The sequence below is a fragment of the Myotis nattereri genome (genome assembly GCF_964212035.1).
Source record: "Myotis nattereri genome assembly, chromosome: 18".
Classification (NCBI taxonomy): domain Eukaryota; kingdom Metazoa; phylum Chordata; class Mammalia; order Chiroptera; family Vespertilionidae; genus Myotis; species Myotis nattereri.
In genome coordinates, this window is record NC_138093.1 from 9,026,789 (window position 1) to 9,041,660 (window position 14,872).

Here is a 14,872-nt window from a genome sequence, read left to right on the forward strand (position 1 = left end):
GGAAGGGGCCAAGTCACCTAGGCCAGTGGTCGGCAAGCTGCGGCTCGCGAGCCACATGTGGCTCTTTGGCCCCTCGAGTGTGGCCACGAAGTTTCAATCGCACTGTACGTGCGCACCCACACGTGGTATTTTGTGGAAGAGCCACACTCAAGGGGCCGCAGTTTGCCAACCACTGACCTAGGCCTCTGGATAGATGGTGACATCACTCATCCAAACTGGGGCTCCACTAAGAGAAGGAGGGGAACCCTAGGGGTGAAGGTAATGGCCTTGGATGTTGGTACATTGTTTGAAGTGTTTGTGCAACATCCAAACTAAGATGTGCAAGAGCAGTTGAATAAATGGGTCTTAGTCAAGGTTAGCGACCCAGACATGGAAGTCATCACATAGGTGGTGGCTGATGGGCATGGATGGTCCTACCCTAGAAACATGTCAGAAAGAGTTGAGATACTGGGAAACACTAATATTTAAAGGGTGGGCAGAGGAAGGAAGGCCAGGAAGGAAAACTGAAGAGAGAGAGAGAGAGAGTGAGAGAGAGAGAGAGAGGGGGAGAGGGAGAATGGGAGCAGGATCAGAAAATCAGAGAGGATTTCCAAGATAGTCTTAATATTGGGAGCTTTTGGGTCTTGCTCCTCAACATTGGCCATCAGTTTGGCTCAAATGAACTCATAAAAATTCTCCAAAAAAAAAAGAAGAGACAGTTTTAATTTTTTCAAAATATGACTTTAATGATAGTTAGTTAGCTAGTATTCCATAAAAGGATTGCCCTATTTTTGAAGAATTTTCAGTGTCTTACACATGTCAAAAGATTGAGAAAATAAATTAGAACATTATTATTCAAACTTAACGCTAAAACTACCGAGCACGATGTTAACTTTTAGAGAGTTCTGAAGGCACTTGGGCATGTTTATTTTAGTGCCTCGGGGCATCACTATGAACTCTGTTTACTGTCCTGGTCAACTGTGGGAGTGCTGATGAAAGCAGAGTTAACTGACCTCTGGATAAACCAACCCTTTCTCCAAATGGGAAGGGGTGTCCAGACCCGAGCTCAGGTAGGAAGCCACCTGACCCATCAGAAAAAATAAAATCCTTTCGTTCTCTCAGCGTCTCCCCCTCCCCTATGTGAGACTTGTCCCTAAGGCAGTGGTTCTCAACCTTCTGGCCCTTTAAATACAGTTCCTCATGTTGTGACCCAACCATAAAATTATTTTCGTTGCTACTTCATAACTGTAATGTTGCTACTGTTATGAATCATAATGTAAATATCTGATATGCAGGATGGTCTTAGGCGACCCCTGTGAAAGGGTTATTCGACCGCCAAAGGGATGGCGACCCACAGGTTGAGAACCATTGCAAGGGAAGTTCAAAGAGCACGTTAGCCTCCCTCCCAGTGCCCCACATACTGGAAGTGATGGTGACATCCATCCGCATGCGCTTGTACAAGGCCTCTCGATAGCCATCCAAAGGCTCGGATCTGCGCTCATAATGGTCTGACCTTCACTTGAGGAATAAGCTTAATAGAGCCAAGAGAAGCTGCATCATAAGCCTGTCTCCAAGGCTGAGCCTCCCCTATGAGGGTCTCACCGATGTGCCAGGCACGGGGCTACAGGATTAATTGTGTGTCTTCCCCGGGCTCTGATGATGATACGGCCACTGCGTGTTGGCGAATTAGCAAGCTGTCCATTCTGTCCCTGACGGAGTCAGAGGAGACAAGTAAACTTGAGTAGCGGTGTCAGGGGAGGGCCCTCCCCCGACCGCCAAGAGTCCAGCGCTGCCATGGCCACTGATGGCCGGACAGAGAGCAGAGCTTTCCCGTGACGGTCAGTACCATCCACAGGGGAACGGTTCCCCCTGTCCTTGCCGAGCGGGGCGACTGGATTTAGAAAGGCATGTGCATGTGCTGAATGGTACAGCTCCTGATGGGAAGGGGTGGGAAGAGATGCTGGGAGAGGGAGAGGAGCGGCTGGGCGTGGCCGGGGCTGCTGGCTGCCACCTGGTGCTGTCCGTGTGGAAGCGGGGAGCCGGGATTCCGTTTTCATCAAAACCAGGTGGAGCCGGAGCTAGTCATCATCATCGTCACTGTCATCATTCTCCTCCTCATCAGAATTATCACTGTCCCCATCGTCGTCGTCGTCGTCGTCGTCATCATCATCATCATCTTCCTTGTCGTCTTCCTCGGTGTTTATCTTTCCAGAAAGCACGTCCTCAATCCAGTCCTCCAGGTCCCCGGCCGTGGGCAGGTCGTCGTCATCCGGAATCTCCATCCAGACGCTGTCGGCCTGCGGGGAGGGGCAGGATGGGGCAGTGAGAGAGGCACACGGCCCTCTCAGCCCTGGCCTCATCCAGACACTGGTTCTGCTATTCAGTCTAATTAGCATATTGGCTCTTTATTATATAGGATTACATTTCTGGTAGGACAGCCACGAAACTACCACCCACGTTTCCCCGCAGGGATCGGACTAGGATGGGGTCGGCAGTGCAGAATGTTTTTGCTTTTCACCTTATATCCTACTGTTGTTTTGAAGTGTTTCAATTTGAGCAAATTGTGGACATTATTATTAATATAAAAACTAGTTTACAAAATATGTCAATGTAGAATTCTCCAGCTGATTGAACCCTGCCGACAGGGTGAGAGGAATGGCTAACGGGCCCCCTTCACACGCGTCGGCTCCAGTTAGCGGTGGCTCTGATGGACCCTCTGTGACCATCCCTTTCCGCCCGTTACCCGTCTGCCTGGTGTGTCTGTCCCCTGTGTGCTGTTGTGTGGAGCTGCATCAGATGCCTGGACTGAGGTCTGCCATTCCTCAGGCTCGGCCAGTCCTCCTCATAGCCTCTCCCGCCTCGGGCCAGTGGGGCCTGGATGGTGAGGAAAAGCCCTGCCATCTCCATGGCTTCCTCCCGATTCCTGTGACCCCGTCTCCTGTCTGCGACCTGGTGCCAAGGGACGGGCCACCATCCCCCTGCAATGGCAGCTCCAAGTGCGGGGTCCGTTGTGTGAAGAGACCTTGTTTCGGGGCACTGGAAGAAAGTACAGGGGGGCTTACTCCCAAATAGGCCGTGACCCAGGTCAGACTGGCCCCATGAGCAAGGACATGCGCCGTGGACGGGAACCCGGGAACCATAGGTTGGGACTGGCTCTGAGGCGAGGCGAGGGCCACACTGAGCTTGGGCAGGGCCCAGGGTCCTGCTCCTTTATGAGGGACTGGACTCCTTGTGGACCTCACTGTCAAGGCTGCTTGGCAGAACACGGGGCCGGCCGCGGGGGCCTGGGCAAGCTTCCACGGGGCGTACTCACATCTGTCACATTCACCACCCCAATCTGCGGCTTGAATAGGTCGATCTTGAAAGTCTTTTCCCAATAGGCAATGAGCTGTGGCAACAGAAGGTAAAATTAGACGGCGGGGACAGGGCATTCCCTTAAAATCACTTTCTGTGGTGCCCCCACCTGCCATCCCATCATAGTAACTAGGTCACCGCTGGGTAAAGGGCTCCCAACAGCTGCGGGCACTTAGGAAATTGAAGACTTGCCCAGCCCTCAGCCCTTTAAATCAGCACGGGAAGAAAGGATGTCATAACAAACCATGAAATGTGTCATGTGGACGCGTGTGCAGCTGCAGGGGGGAGCGTTGCAGAGGTGGTCTAAAGTCGATCCCCAAATTACTTGGGGCTCTTTATAGTTTATGTGGTGGGAGAGATTTCCCTCCGCCTCTCTCAGCGCCCCATTTAAAAACCCCTTACGCTGCGCCACCCTGCCCGTGAGGTCGCCGAGGAAGCAGTGAGGCGCCGTCAGTTGGCATACAAGTAAGAAGCAGCCTCTTCATTCAGCCAGGCGTGTGGGCTGATCTCCGACGGGGCGGGACTAACGGGTGGGGGGCCATGGGCTAAAAACAGAGGCGTCACGTGGTGGGAAGTCTCCCAAGCCAATATATAGCCCGATGGGCCCTGGAAATCAGAATAGTCTGAGATTTTTTTTCTTTGTAAAAAGCAAGGCGAACGTATAGAGCTGGTCAGAGCTGCAGACCATCCGCAAGCTTGCATCACCAAACAGGCCCGATAAATTAGAAACGCATTTGAACCGTGGCCAAAGTCACAGCATACAGCGCCTCACAGGGCCGTGATTTTGTTATAATCGCCCGAAATGATGGCATTGACCTCAGGTGTCACGGAAGTCTCTGCCTTGGTTGCGATCACTAAAACCCCTCGGTGTTGTCTGTTTAACCATAGCACGGCCAGGCCTGGCCTATGCACCGAACGGTAACTCCTGGAAGAAGCTAGACTTGCCATCTATAACCTATGAAACGTGTTCTGATGACTAGCAGTTAGCGCAGCCTGAGGTCTGTTGACTGACCGGCGAAGCTTTGGCATCACGTCGACCTGGGTTGGAACATCACACCGACCAGCCACTGTTTTGACCTCTCCAGCTGCCGTTCCTTTCCTCTGTGACCCGGGAATTATAACAGTCCCCACTTCACAGGGTGTTGAGAGGATTAGACGAGGTGATACATGTGAAGAACTCACCCTAGTTCCAGGCATACAATACACAGCAGCTACATTCATGATCATCACCACTGGGCTTGTGCATTGTCCAAATTCTGCTTATTCCCTTTAAACCAAGCACAACCAAGGCTTGCTGCTCATTGATCGTTGACACCAGCAAGAGTTTGGACTTTAAGGCTCTGATGCACGCTAATCCCGGGCTGGACACTAGGCCAGGACCTGGGAGAACCCGACAGAGACAGGGTCCCTGCCCTGGAGAGGTTGCTCCTTCTCCCCATGCAGCTCTGGGCCCTATACAAAGAGTTCACACCTAGTTCTCATCACTTAGGACCTGGGTCGCCTCGGAACCACGGTCCCCACCCAGAAAAATGAGAGAGGCTACAGCAGTGGGTGGTGATGGGCTGCAGGCAGCTAGGGGGCTGCTGGCAGAAGCATTTCACCAGCTCAGCTGAGACTTCTGGTCTCCAGGGAGTGAGAACACATATATCTAACCACGTCAGGGTCAGCACCAGGCCCCAAGGTCAATGTTACCCTAGTGGCCAAGATCTCCCCCGCTGGATGGGGGCGGCCATTGAGTTTATGCATGTGCCCCTCCTGTTTCACATCCGCCTTCACGTGAGAGGCCCTCACACCACACCCAAGCCTGAGACTGTGATGGCAACCACGGCCGGGCCTGGGTCTGAGCCACTCACCAGAGGGAAGTCGTCCGGGTCGATCCAGATGATGCTCAGGTCCGGGTTGTCAGTGTTGTCCCGGGCCACCTGTTTCAGGGTCTCCAGGAACTCGTAGCCATCTGCAGTCGGATCAAGAAGGTGAGTAACCCCCGTGCCTACATGGCTCTCAGCACGGACGGCAGAGGCTGCGGTTTTTCCATGAGGGTTTCTTAAGCCATTGGCTGCGTACCCTCAAATTATAGGATTATTCTATAAAATGAGTCAGAGGAGAACCCTGCCACAAAGCAGCTTACTCAAAGGAAACAATAAAGTTTTTGAGTAAAGAAATGAAAAGTTCACAGGGAAATGGCTGGCTCGTAACTCAAAGCCACGCTCCGATCGGATCGCTAACCTGCAGGTGAAGATGGACCCGCCCTGGCCTGGTCCTCACTCAGCCCTCAGGGCAGTTCCGGAAACCAGCAACTTGCCATCCCTCGGTTTCCCCACAACTGTGCTCTGGGACCAGGACATGGAGCCTGGACCCTGGGTTTTCTGCGGCCTGGGATCCCTAAAACCTTCCGACAAAGGCGGCTCCTGACTTAGAGCTGGTTTCATAGTTTTGAGAAGCAAATGGGGTGCCCCTCCCTCCCCATTTCCGTGTGGGCTGTGCTTCCCCTCAGTCCGTCCACAGCACTCATTGCCCCCGGGGGAGGGATGATTCATAGGAAAAGCAGACCCTGTCTTGTGAGTTTCAAGAACACAGATTTCTTTCTTTTCTTTTTTTGCTTTAAAAGCTTAAATCTTGCAGGACTGCACACAACAAAATTTATACCATAAACAAGCGTGTTGGAAGAATGTTTAGTAAGAGAAAGCCTCAGCAGCCCCACCCCACTCCCAACTGGAAACAGAGTTTAGACTCTGGAAAGTCCCTGAGAATAAGCTTGTGTGTGTGTGTGTGTGTGTGTGTGTGTGTGTCTGCTCACGCGAGCGTGTACAAGTCCGTATGCACGAACGCAGGCCCATGTGAGCGTCGCTGTTCGCATACAGAAATGCCATAATTTTAGGGAACCCTAGAATATTGGGCACCCATGCTCTGATCTGGAATAAAACTCAGGGAAAGTGGAAGACCCAGAATCTCTGGGAGAACTCTGCCCGCCCCCACCCCTTAACCCCGCAGGAGCACCAGGGAAGGAAAGTCAGGGCCCTGCCTCTTCTCTGTGGTTCTGGGGATCATGGGCGAAGCTGAGAGGGGAGACAGATCCAGCCGCTGGACGGAGGAGACGCTGGTGACCTTGGGACAAAGCTGGAGGCCACACTGGATGACAGATGCCACTGTGACAGGCAACGATGACGATGACTTCGCCTGTCCATGCTTGGAAGCCAGCAGGACGGTGGCCCTGGGCTTGGTGGGCAGGGGTAAAGGACCCCTCACTGATAGGCCCAGGTTCCGTCATCCAGGGGTCAAGTGTAGGTTTAGGTCTAGACTATGAGGTTACGGCTCTCGCATGGCTGACTCTGTGGCCTGAAATGTGGACCTTCTGCACAGCCACTCACCAGCTGCGTAGGAATTCAGTATGGCAACCGCCTTTCTTTGTAAAGGTTTCCTCTTCGGTGGCGGCCCCCAGCCGCTCAGGCCCCTCTCTCTGGCCTCTGTTTAACAAGCCTCTCCCTTCTCCAGGCACCCCGGCCTGGGGCCTCTGGGTAAAGGTTTTTCTCAACACTTCCTCATTTTCTCACATTCCAGGCAACATGCACTCTATTCTTAGCAGCTCTGCCCTGCGTGGGTGTAGTCACTTTCAATGTTGTTAGTTCATAAGATTGAGACGGCCCCTCGGGCCTCGTCACCTGGAAAGCAGGGCTCCTGTCAGCAGAGAGGAGGGTCTCTACGGCCCGCAGCTCCCCACCTGCCCCCCAGCAGCAGAGAGGAGGGCGGCCTGGGTGAGACCACAGGGCCATGTGCCGGAGAGTTCCTTATCCACCGCTCGGGGCTCGGGGTGGAGGTGGGATGGGGGTTCTTCCTCCTGCAGCCCGCGGTGTGGCCGAGAGGGTCAAGCTCCCAGAGGGCCCCTGGCTGCCGCCATCTGGGCACCACGGATCCTTCTCTTCCGGGCACGTTGCTGTGTCATAAGCCGGGGAACTTGGTGCCCCCTGGGTTCCCTGTGGATTTATGGAGCAGACTACACAGACCATAAGGGGGAATTCCTCCCAAACACCTGCAGTGCCTGCTTTCAGCAGCGGAGAAGAAGGGGGGTGATATAGGAAGTGATGCTGCCAGTAGTTGGAAGAGGAGAACCAATTTTAAGAGAACTTGACAAATCAGAAATGCACAGAGAAGATGACATTCAATGACACAGACCCAAATCCAAGTGGAAAGTGCACCCTCGGTGCAAAAGACCAACTCACATAGAGGGGAGGGAGGGGCTGTGTAGGCACATGTGTGGTGGCGGATAAGGTCACGAGCGGAACTGAGGCTGAACACACGCAGGACAGCGCTGCTGTTTTCTGATGGGAAAAACCCATAATGGTGGTATTATTATTATTTTTTTTATGCTACATACAAGAACCTTTCCTATTCTGCATTCTAGAGCAGGTTTGGAGATTTCAAAAAAGATTGAGGGGATAAAAATTGGTTTCTGCAAGCCCAGCCAGCATGGCCCAGTGGTTGAGTGTTGACCCAGGGCACATGCCGAGTTTGCTGGCTCGATCCTCAGAGTGAGGCGTGCAGGAGACAGCCGATCGATGATTTTCTCTCATCATTGATGTTTCTCTCTCTCTCTCTCTCTCCCTCTCCTTCTCCCTTACTCTCTGAAATCAATAAAAATATAATTAAAAAATTTGGTTTCTGCAAGAAAAATCAAGTGGATTGGACTTGTTACATAAACAGGAGAAGTCAAAATTGGGGCTTCCTGCCTATGTTTAAGAATGCCAAAGGTTTGGGGGTCTACAGAGGTGCAAGGAAAGCTCAAAAAGCATGCACAGAGTTTATTGATAAATGAAGTTGACGTCAGAGGCGGAGAAGTTACATCCAGAACCAAGGGCAGCCTCTGACTTTCAGGACGATGAGTTCTATGTGGGCACAATCCCTCTGCACCCCAGAAACGTTCCCGGACAGACGGGGGCAGCCCAGCCTGAGGCTGAAACACAGGGACGCTTGGGGCAAATGACCTTGGTCCGAATACTGGCTCTGCCATTTAGCGTGTGACTTAGGGAATGTTAGTTCGTGTCTTTGTCCCTCATCTGTATAAAGGGGGTGATGATAATAATGGCACCAATGTCACAGGATGGTTGTGACTTAAATGAGCTAGTATCTGTGAGGCCCTGAGACAACCTGGCGCACCATAAGCTTTTGCCACTTTGGTTTGTTTGTTAATCCTCAGCTGAGGATACCTTTTCCATTGATTTTTAGGAAGAGTGGAAGGGAGGGGGAGAGACAGAGAGAAACACGGATGTGAGAGAGACACTTCGATTGGTTGCCTCCCGCACGCACCCGGAACGGGCGGGGGATCGAGCCTGCAACCGAGGCACGTGCCCTGGGCCGGAATCTATTCATGGGGCCAAACCGGCCAGGGCTGGCCATTATTTTCAAATGATCCGAGTTCTTCCACCTGAAAGCAAGGAACCTGCCATCCACCGGTTCATTCAATGTTTACATTCCGGGCATGGGGGCGGCTTACAGGCGGCCTAGGCCCGCACAGGGGAGAAGTCCCGCGCACCGGAAGTTACGTCATGACGCAGGGCACGTGGGAGGCCCCTTCCGGTCCCTGCTCCCGACTTGGGGACTGAGGCACCTGGGGCGCCTGTGAGAGCCCGGCTCAGGTGGGTCAGGGCGGCCGATTCCTGTCTCTTAAAGACCCGCGCCCGCTTCTGTGATGTTCTGAGTATTTACCGAGCGCTTTCTGGGTTCCGAGTACTTTTGCATTTAATCTTTGCATTGAGTCTGATGGAGGGTCGGAGGTTTTTATTGTCTCCATCTTAAAGGGGATGGAGTTGTGACAACAGGGAGGGTGCTGACCTGCCCAGTGTCACGGGCCAGGGCCAGCACATGGCGGAGCCGGGATGCTGAGCTGCAGGTGTTGGGTCTGCGCAGCTGCAGCCCGTTCCGCCGGGGCCTGGGCGCTCCCGCCTCGGGCTGGTGCGGTAGGTGCCGGGGTGCGAGCGGCAGTGTGAGGGTCAAAGGGCTCAGGCCGAGGAGACAGCCGGGGGTGCAGGTGCGGCTCTGGGGGCGCTGCTCCCCCCTCCCAGGCCATCGGACTGCCCGCCCCTCTGACCTGTGGCCGAGCCCAGCCGCGTCCCTGCGCGAGCCCGGAGCCTCGGGGACGGAGACGGAGCTAAATAAAGAGGCCGGCGCTGTGGGAACCGAGCCGGCTCCCTGCCCCACGGCGCGGACCTGCGCTCCCATGACCCGGCCCAGGGCTCCCACGCAGCCAGGTTCCAGGTTTCCCACGGCGGGCGGAGGCCTCTGGGAGCCCCGTCCCTGTGGGAAGGACCCGGTGACCACGCGCTCCTCCCTCCCAGGTGGCCGGGGCTGGTGGGAAGGAGACGTCCCGGGCCCCGGGGACCGGTTCCAGGCAGGTCACAGCCAGGTCAGCAGCCAGGGCTCCGTTAGTCAGAGGCACGTGCCTGTGAGACCGGGGGGAGCCACCAACAAACCCAGGCCCATGTGACCGTGAGTGCGCCGTGGACCTCTGGGTCTCTCTACTGTTGCTGGTGGAGGGGGTGGCTGTCACCTGGATGGCATCGGGGTGGCCACCCTGAGGGGTGGCAGGTCTGCAGCAGGGCTTCGCGGTTCAGGGCGTGGCTGGGGAGCCCCCCAGCCCTCGGCTGACTTCGGGCTCCGCCGGTTCCCCGCCGCCCGCCTCTCCAGCCTCAGGTTCCTCTGGCGTAAAATGGGGAAAAACTCGCCCCTCCCGCGCACGAGGTTGTCCTGTCACATGCACACAGGAAGTGGCCACGTCCTCGTCTTCTTCCTAATGGTGCAGAGGTCACGGATGGCTTCAGGGACCAAACGGGATCGTCTCCATAAAGCCCCGGCACCTTCCTCCAGACTGGCAGCTCTCTAAGGAGCGGGGGTCTAATGCCCCGAAGGTGTAACCTTTCCTGCAGAGTGGGCAGGGCTTCGGTTGGGGCCATAGGCCACGTGTCCGTTTTTAGCAAGAGCTAAGGTAGAGGAGGACCCGCTGTCGGGCCGGCCTCTCCACCAGGCTCACGCCTCAGTGACCCGGTGACCCGCGGGCAATGACGGACCAGCCGGAGGCAGAGACTTTCCCGGAAAACCCTTTCCCTTTCTCAGGGCCGAGCGGACAGGGCCTCCCTCCTTGAAAAAAGATGCTTTGAGCTCCTCCACCCCCACCCCGCGCGCATTGCTCCCAGCTTCCCAGGAACAAGCCCTGGCTTGGGAAAGCCGGCTTCGGGCCCAGGGATGTTTGTGCAGGGAGGAGGTGGAGAGTTTCAGGGGCTTGATTCATCAGCAGCAATCTCGGTCAAACAGGTTCCTGCAGCTTCTCAAGGCTCTTTGTTCCATTGTTCCCAAGCGCCAGACGGGCCTCCCCACCGCCTGGAAGGGGGTGGGGGTGGGAGGAGGGCCCTGGAGCCGGGCCAGCAGGCTGCTGCCCATGGATGGCATCTCTGTTCACAGCACCAGGGAGCCGATTCTGTTTCACTGAAGCTTGTCCACCTCGGGGACTTGGCCTCCTTTGCTGGTGTCTCCTCCGGGGGCGGAGGGGTGGCCAGAAGCTGTAGAAAGAAGCTGGAACCACACTGGCTTACTTTTGTTTGTTTGTTTGTTTGTTTCAAGGGTTAGATATTTTTGAAGAGTTTTTCCAACTCTGCAAGTCAGTGGTGGGGAAACTGGGACATCGTGGACATTCAAACATTCTAATAAAACGAGGGGGTGGGGGGACACGCTGTCAGATAATTTGGAGCTTAGATTTGGTTGTGATACAATGGAATATTATTTAGCCCTGAAAAGGAACAAAGTCTGGATACACACCACACAAAGGAGGAACCTTGAAACGTTACAATAGTGAAAGATGCCAGAACCCCAAAGGGCCACATATTACATGATTCCATGTAAATGTGCAGACCAGTCGAATCCGTAGCAACGGAAATTAGATTAGTGGCTGCCAGGAGCTGGGGGAGAGGCCAGGGGGTGACTGCTGACATGTATGGAATGTCTTTCTGAGGTGATGAAATGTTCTGGAATTAGGGGTGCTGTTGGCACAGCTTTGTGTATGTGCTAAAACCTCCGGCTTGCACACTTTAAGAAGGTGAACAGTGTGGCATGTGGATTGTATCTCATCTTTTAAAATTATATGATAAAGACGGGGTTTTGTCGGTAGGGGATTATGGCGGTTGGTCAGTCATCTGCCTGGCGGTATTTACTGGGCACCTACTGTGTGTCAAGGCCCGTGCGAGGCAGTCTGTTCCTCCTTCAGGAAGTCCTGATAACTCTCGGTGCCCCCTGGGGCAGTTTCTCTTCTCCGAGGCTGTTTCCTCATCTGTCCCTGTGCACGTCCAAGAGACTCGGACCCTGTGAGCACCACAGAGCTGCTCACCCCCCGGAGTAGCGGCTCCCAAACCCGGTGGAGCCTCAGAAAGTGCTTCAGAGCTCCGTGACATCGCAGGTCCCCGAGGCTCCGTTCCCGTCCGCGAGTGGCCGTGGTGCCCGTGGTTCTCTGCCCTGTCAGGTTTCCAAACCCCTGCCCAGGCCTCAGAGCCCAAAGCCTGGGCGCTTCGCCCTCAGAAATGAAGCCCCTGCCTTCTCTGGCCGCATTCTGGATCATTCCGTGTCTCTCAAAACACCCCTCAGAATCTGCACGTACACGTTCCCTTCCGGGCCCTTTGTCCACAGACATTGCCCAGGGACTAGCCTTTTACCACCTGCCGACTGGTTTTCCTGCACTTCGCTCTCACTGACATGGCGAAGAGTGAAGCCAGGAAAGAGCTGTCCAAGTTCTCATCCATTTATAGGCTCGTTTTACACTTTGGAAATCGGCTGCTTCTTTGGCCCAGTTCTCATTATTTGGGGCAATATTTTCCATTAACTTTCCTAAGCACAGGCCATATTTGACAGAGCAAAGGGTATATTTATTGTTATTTATATAGGCTAGGTACACCAGCTTTTTTTTTTTTTTAAGATAACTAGATTCTCTGGAGGATGAAAAAGGGGGACTTCTCCCAGCTTACCCTATCCATAAGTTATTAATGTTCAATTTCTACTAAAGCTTGTGTTATAATAAGCTACCTTTAAGTAAATGCTCTTGCCTAGAAGAGGATTGCAATTCTGTTAATATTAGAGCCAGGAGGGGGAAATTGACATTAAAATCTAGGTCAAGAATCTATAGAATGGGGAAAAAAGGTATAGGATAGATCTCATTAAAATACTGAGTTGTACAGGGACTTAGGAACAAAGTTAAGAGCAGAAAAAGATCTTTTGACTAAAGCAGGAAAGACAGTATAAAAATATTTACAAAAAAGGGTTCAGAATAAAGGAAGGCTAGGTACATCAGCTTTTAATGTGAACAGAAGTTTACACAGACACACACGCACACGCGCATGCACACACACACTTGCCTGTAGGCAACGGTTCTCAACCTGTGGGTTGCGACCATCGGAAAACACATATAGCATATCAGATATTTACATTACGATTCATAACAGTAGCAAAATTACAGTTATGAAGTCGCAACGAAAATAATTTTATGGTTGGGGGTCACCACAACATGAGGAACTGTATTAAAGGGTCGCGGAATTCGGAAGGTTGAGAACCACTGCTGTAGAGCGAGGCTGTGTTTATGTTCACCTGGGTCTCAGCCCCAGTTTGGGCAGCTAAGCAGCAGGAGGCTCTGATCTCCCCACGCTTCTGAGCTGTGCACGACTGAAATGGGTCTGTGCCTCGCAGGCGACCACCAGGGGGTGCCCGGTGTCTGTCGGTTGCATTGCAGGCGCGAAGTGAGGCAGAGGAAAGGTGAGGGCTGACCAAGGTGAGAAGCCAGTTCTTGCTTACAGGGTCAGAGAGCAGACGGAAGGGGGAGGGGTCCTACCTGGGTCACTCCTCTCTGCAAAGGCCACTATGTGGATCCCGTTCAAGTCATCTTCCTGTGGGAGAAAGGAGTGAAAGGTTACACTCCCGGGTGAGAGATGCAAGGAGGCAGCGACAGACAGGCAGGCGGGAATTGAAATGGAGGCGGGGGAGGGAGCTGAGGGGAGTGGACACAGAGACACAGGGGACAGAGGCTCAGGGACACAGGCACAGGGGGACGCAGGCACAGGGGGACAGAGACACCGGGGACATAGAGGCACAAGGTGACAGAGCAGCATGCATCTTACGGAAGGGAATACTGATGAGCAACTGGGAGGAAGGTGTGGCATTCACAGGCTTTTGAGACAGGACAGCACCAACTACACACAAGACATTAGCATCGAATGGGCCTCACTCCCGTGGTCTGGTGGGTCCAGGAGAGCAGCAGGAAGAGGCAGAGGAGGAAGAATGTGAGTCTGGCTCATCAGCCCTCTTAAGGGAGCTCAGTGAATGTCAGTCTGAGTTTTAAGAAGTCACCACGAGCAAATAAAGCAGTAATAGACCCGATATGGAAGCTTCTGGATGCTGCTGGTGGGTGCTGCAGCTGTTCCCAAATGGGCAACAGGCAGGAATCTTGAGGCAAATTAGGATGTGGGTCTGTTCCGTTCACACATGTGTTCTGCTTCTCTGAGACCCCGCTTAGAACCTGCGTGGTCAGTAGCGGGCGCTTTGCTGCCTGCCACTCCTAGGGCGATTCCTTGGGCTCCTTTTGGCTCTGGAGCCAGAGCTTGCCGGAGCCGTCCAGGCCTCCAACTCGGTCTCAGTGTGGGAGGCCACAGGAGGGGCTGGAGATGGGGCTGGGCAAGGGTGACGGTGTGATGGTGAAAAGTGAGAATATTTCATATCTGTGGGACAAGCAGGTGGCATTCCATGTTTCTATGTCCTGAACAGAAAGGACCACATGCCTCGTATCTCCTTTGCATCGATCATTCCTGCAGAAGAGCTTGGAGGCGCCTCCTTTATAAGAAATGTGACCCTCATGAGGCTTGGAGGGGAGGATGCTCGAGCCAGAGGCACGGGGACAGATCTGAGTGGACACTGACTGTCACTGTCCCAGGGAGAGGGCATCCCAGGCACCCGAGTGTCCTATCAGAACCGTCCTCAGGAAACAATACTCCAGGCTTCTCAGCCCTCCCTGGTCCCCGTTTCTATCTCAATGGATTGTAATGCTGGTGCAATCCTATCTAAATGCTAATTTTTCCCCTTTGAGTTGGAAATGGACAAAACCTCCAAAAATTCTGAGCGAGATTAAATGGAAAATATTATTATTAGAAACAAGAGAGTCGGGCACTGCCTTGGTCAGGTTCTCCGGGGAATTGACTTTGATAGGTCTGTGTGTGTGTGTGTGTGTGTGCATGCGTGCGTGCGTGCAGGTTTATTACACAAATCTGACAGCAGCCGGAAGGGGAGTCTGAGGTTTCATGTTTGCTATTATCGCCAGGCAGGATGCCCTGGTCGGTTCTCAGTAGGCTGCCCTGTCCCTGCCCCTGCCATCCGTGGGGAGGCGGCTGTGTTAACTCTGCCTGCCCTTCCGGAACGCATTTGGAAATTGGTTTCAGAATTAAGAATCCATATCTGTTTGCTAAGAGATTGCTCATGACATGGCCGCCACCTCCCAGGCCTCAGGTGTTCCCCGGATGGAGAC

General features: G+C 53.7%; 1 protein-coding gene across 1 annotated transcript in view; it reads right to left on the minus strand.

Annotated features, from left to right (window-relative positions):
- Positions 1–710: 710 nt before the first annotated feature.
- CASQ2 (calsequestrin 2) overlaps positions 711–14,872 on the minus strand; it is a gene marked incomplete at its 5' end in the record, with an annotated part of 44,838 nt that continues 30,676 nt past the window's right edge. The window contains 4 exons of the mRNA XM_081113016.1: positions 711–2,276; positions 3,293–3,367; positions 5,187–5,287; positions 13,190–13,244. Coding sequence (XP_080969142.1) covers positions 2,058–2,276; positions 3,293–3,367; positions 5,187–5,287; positions 13,190–13,244 — 450 coding nt within the window. The 3' untranslated portion in view covers positions 711–2,057. The remainder of the gene's footprint in view (positions 2,277–3,292; positions 3,368–5,186; positions 5,288–13,189; positions 13,245–14,872) is intronic.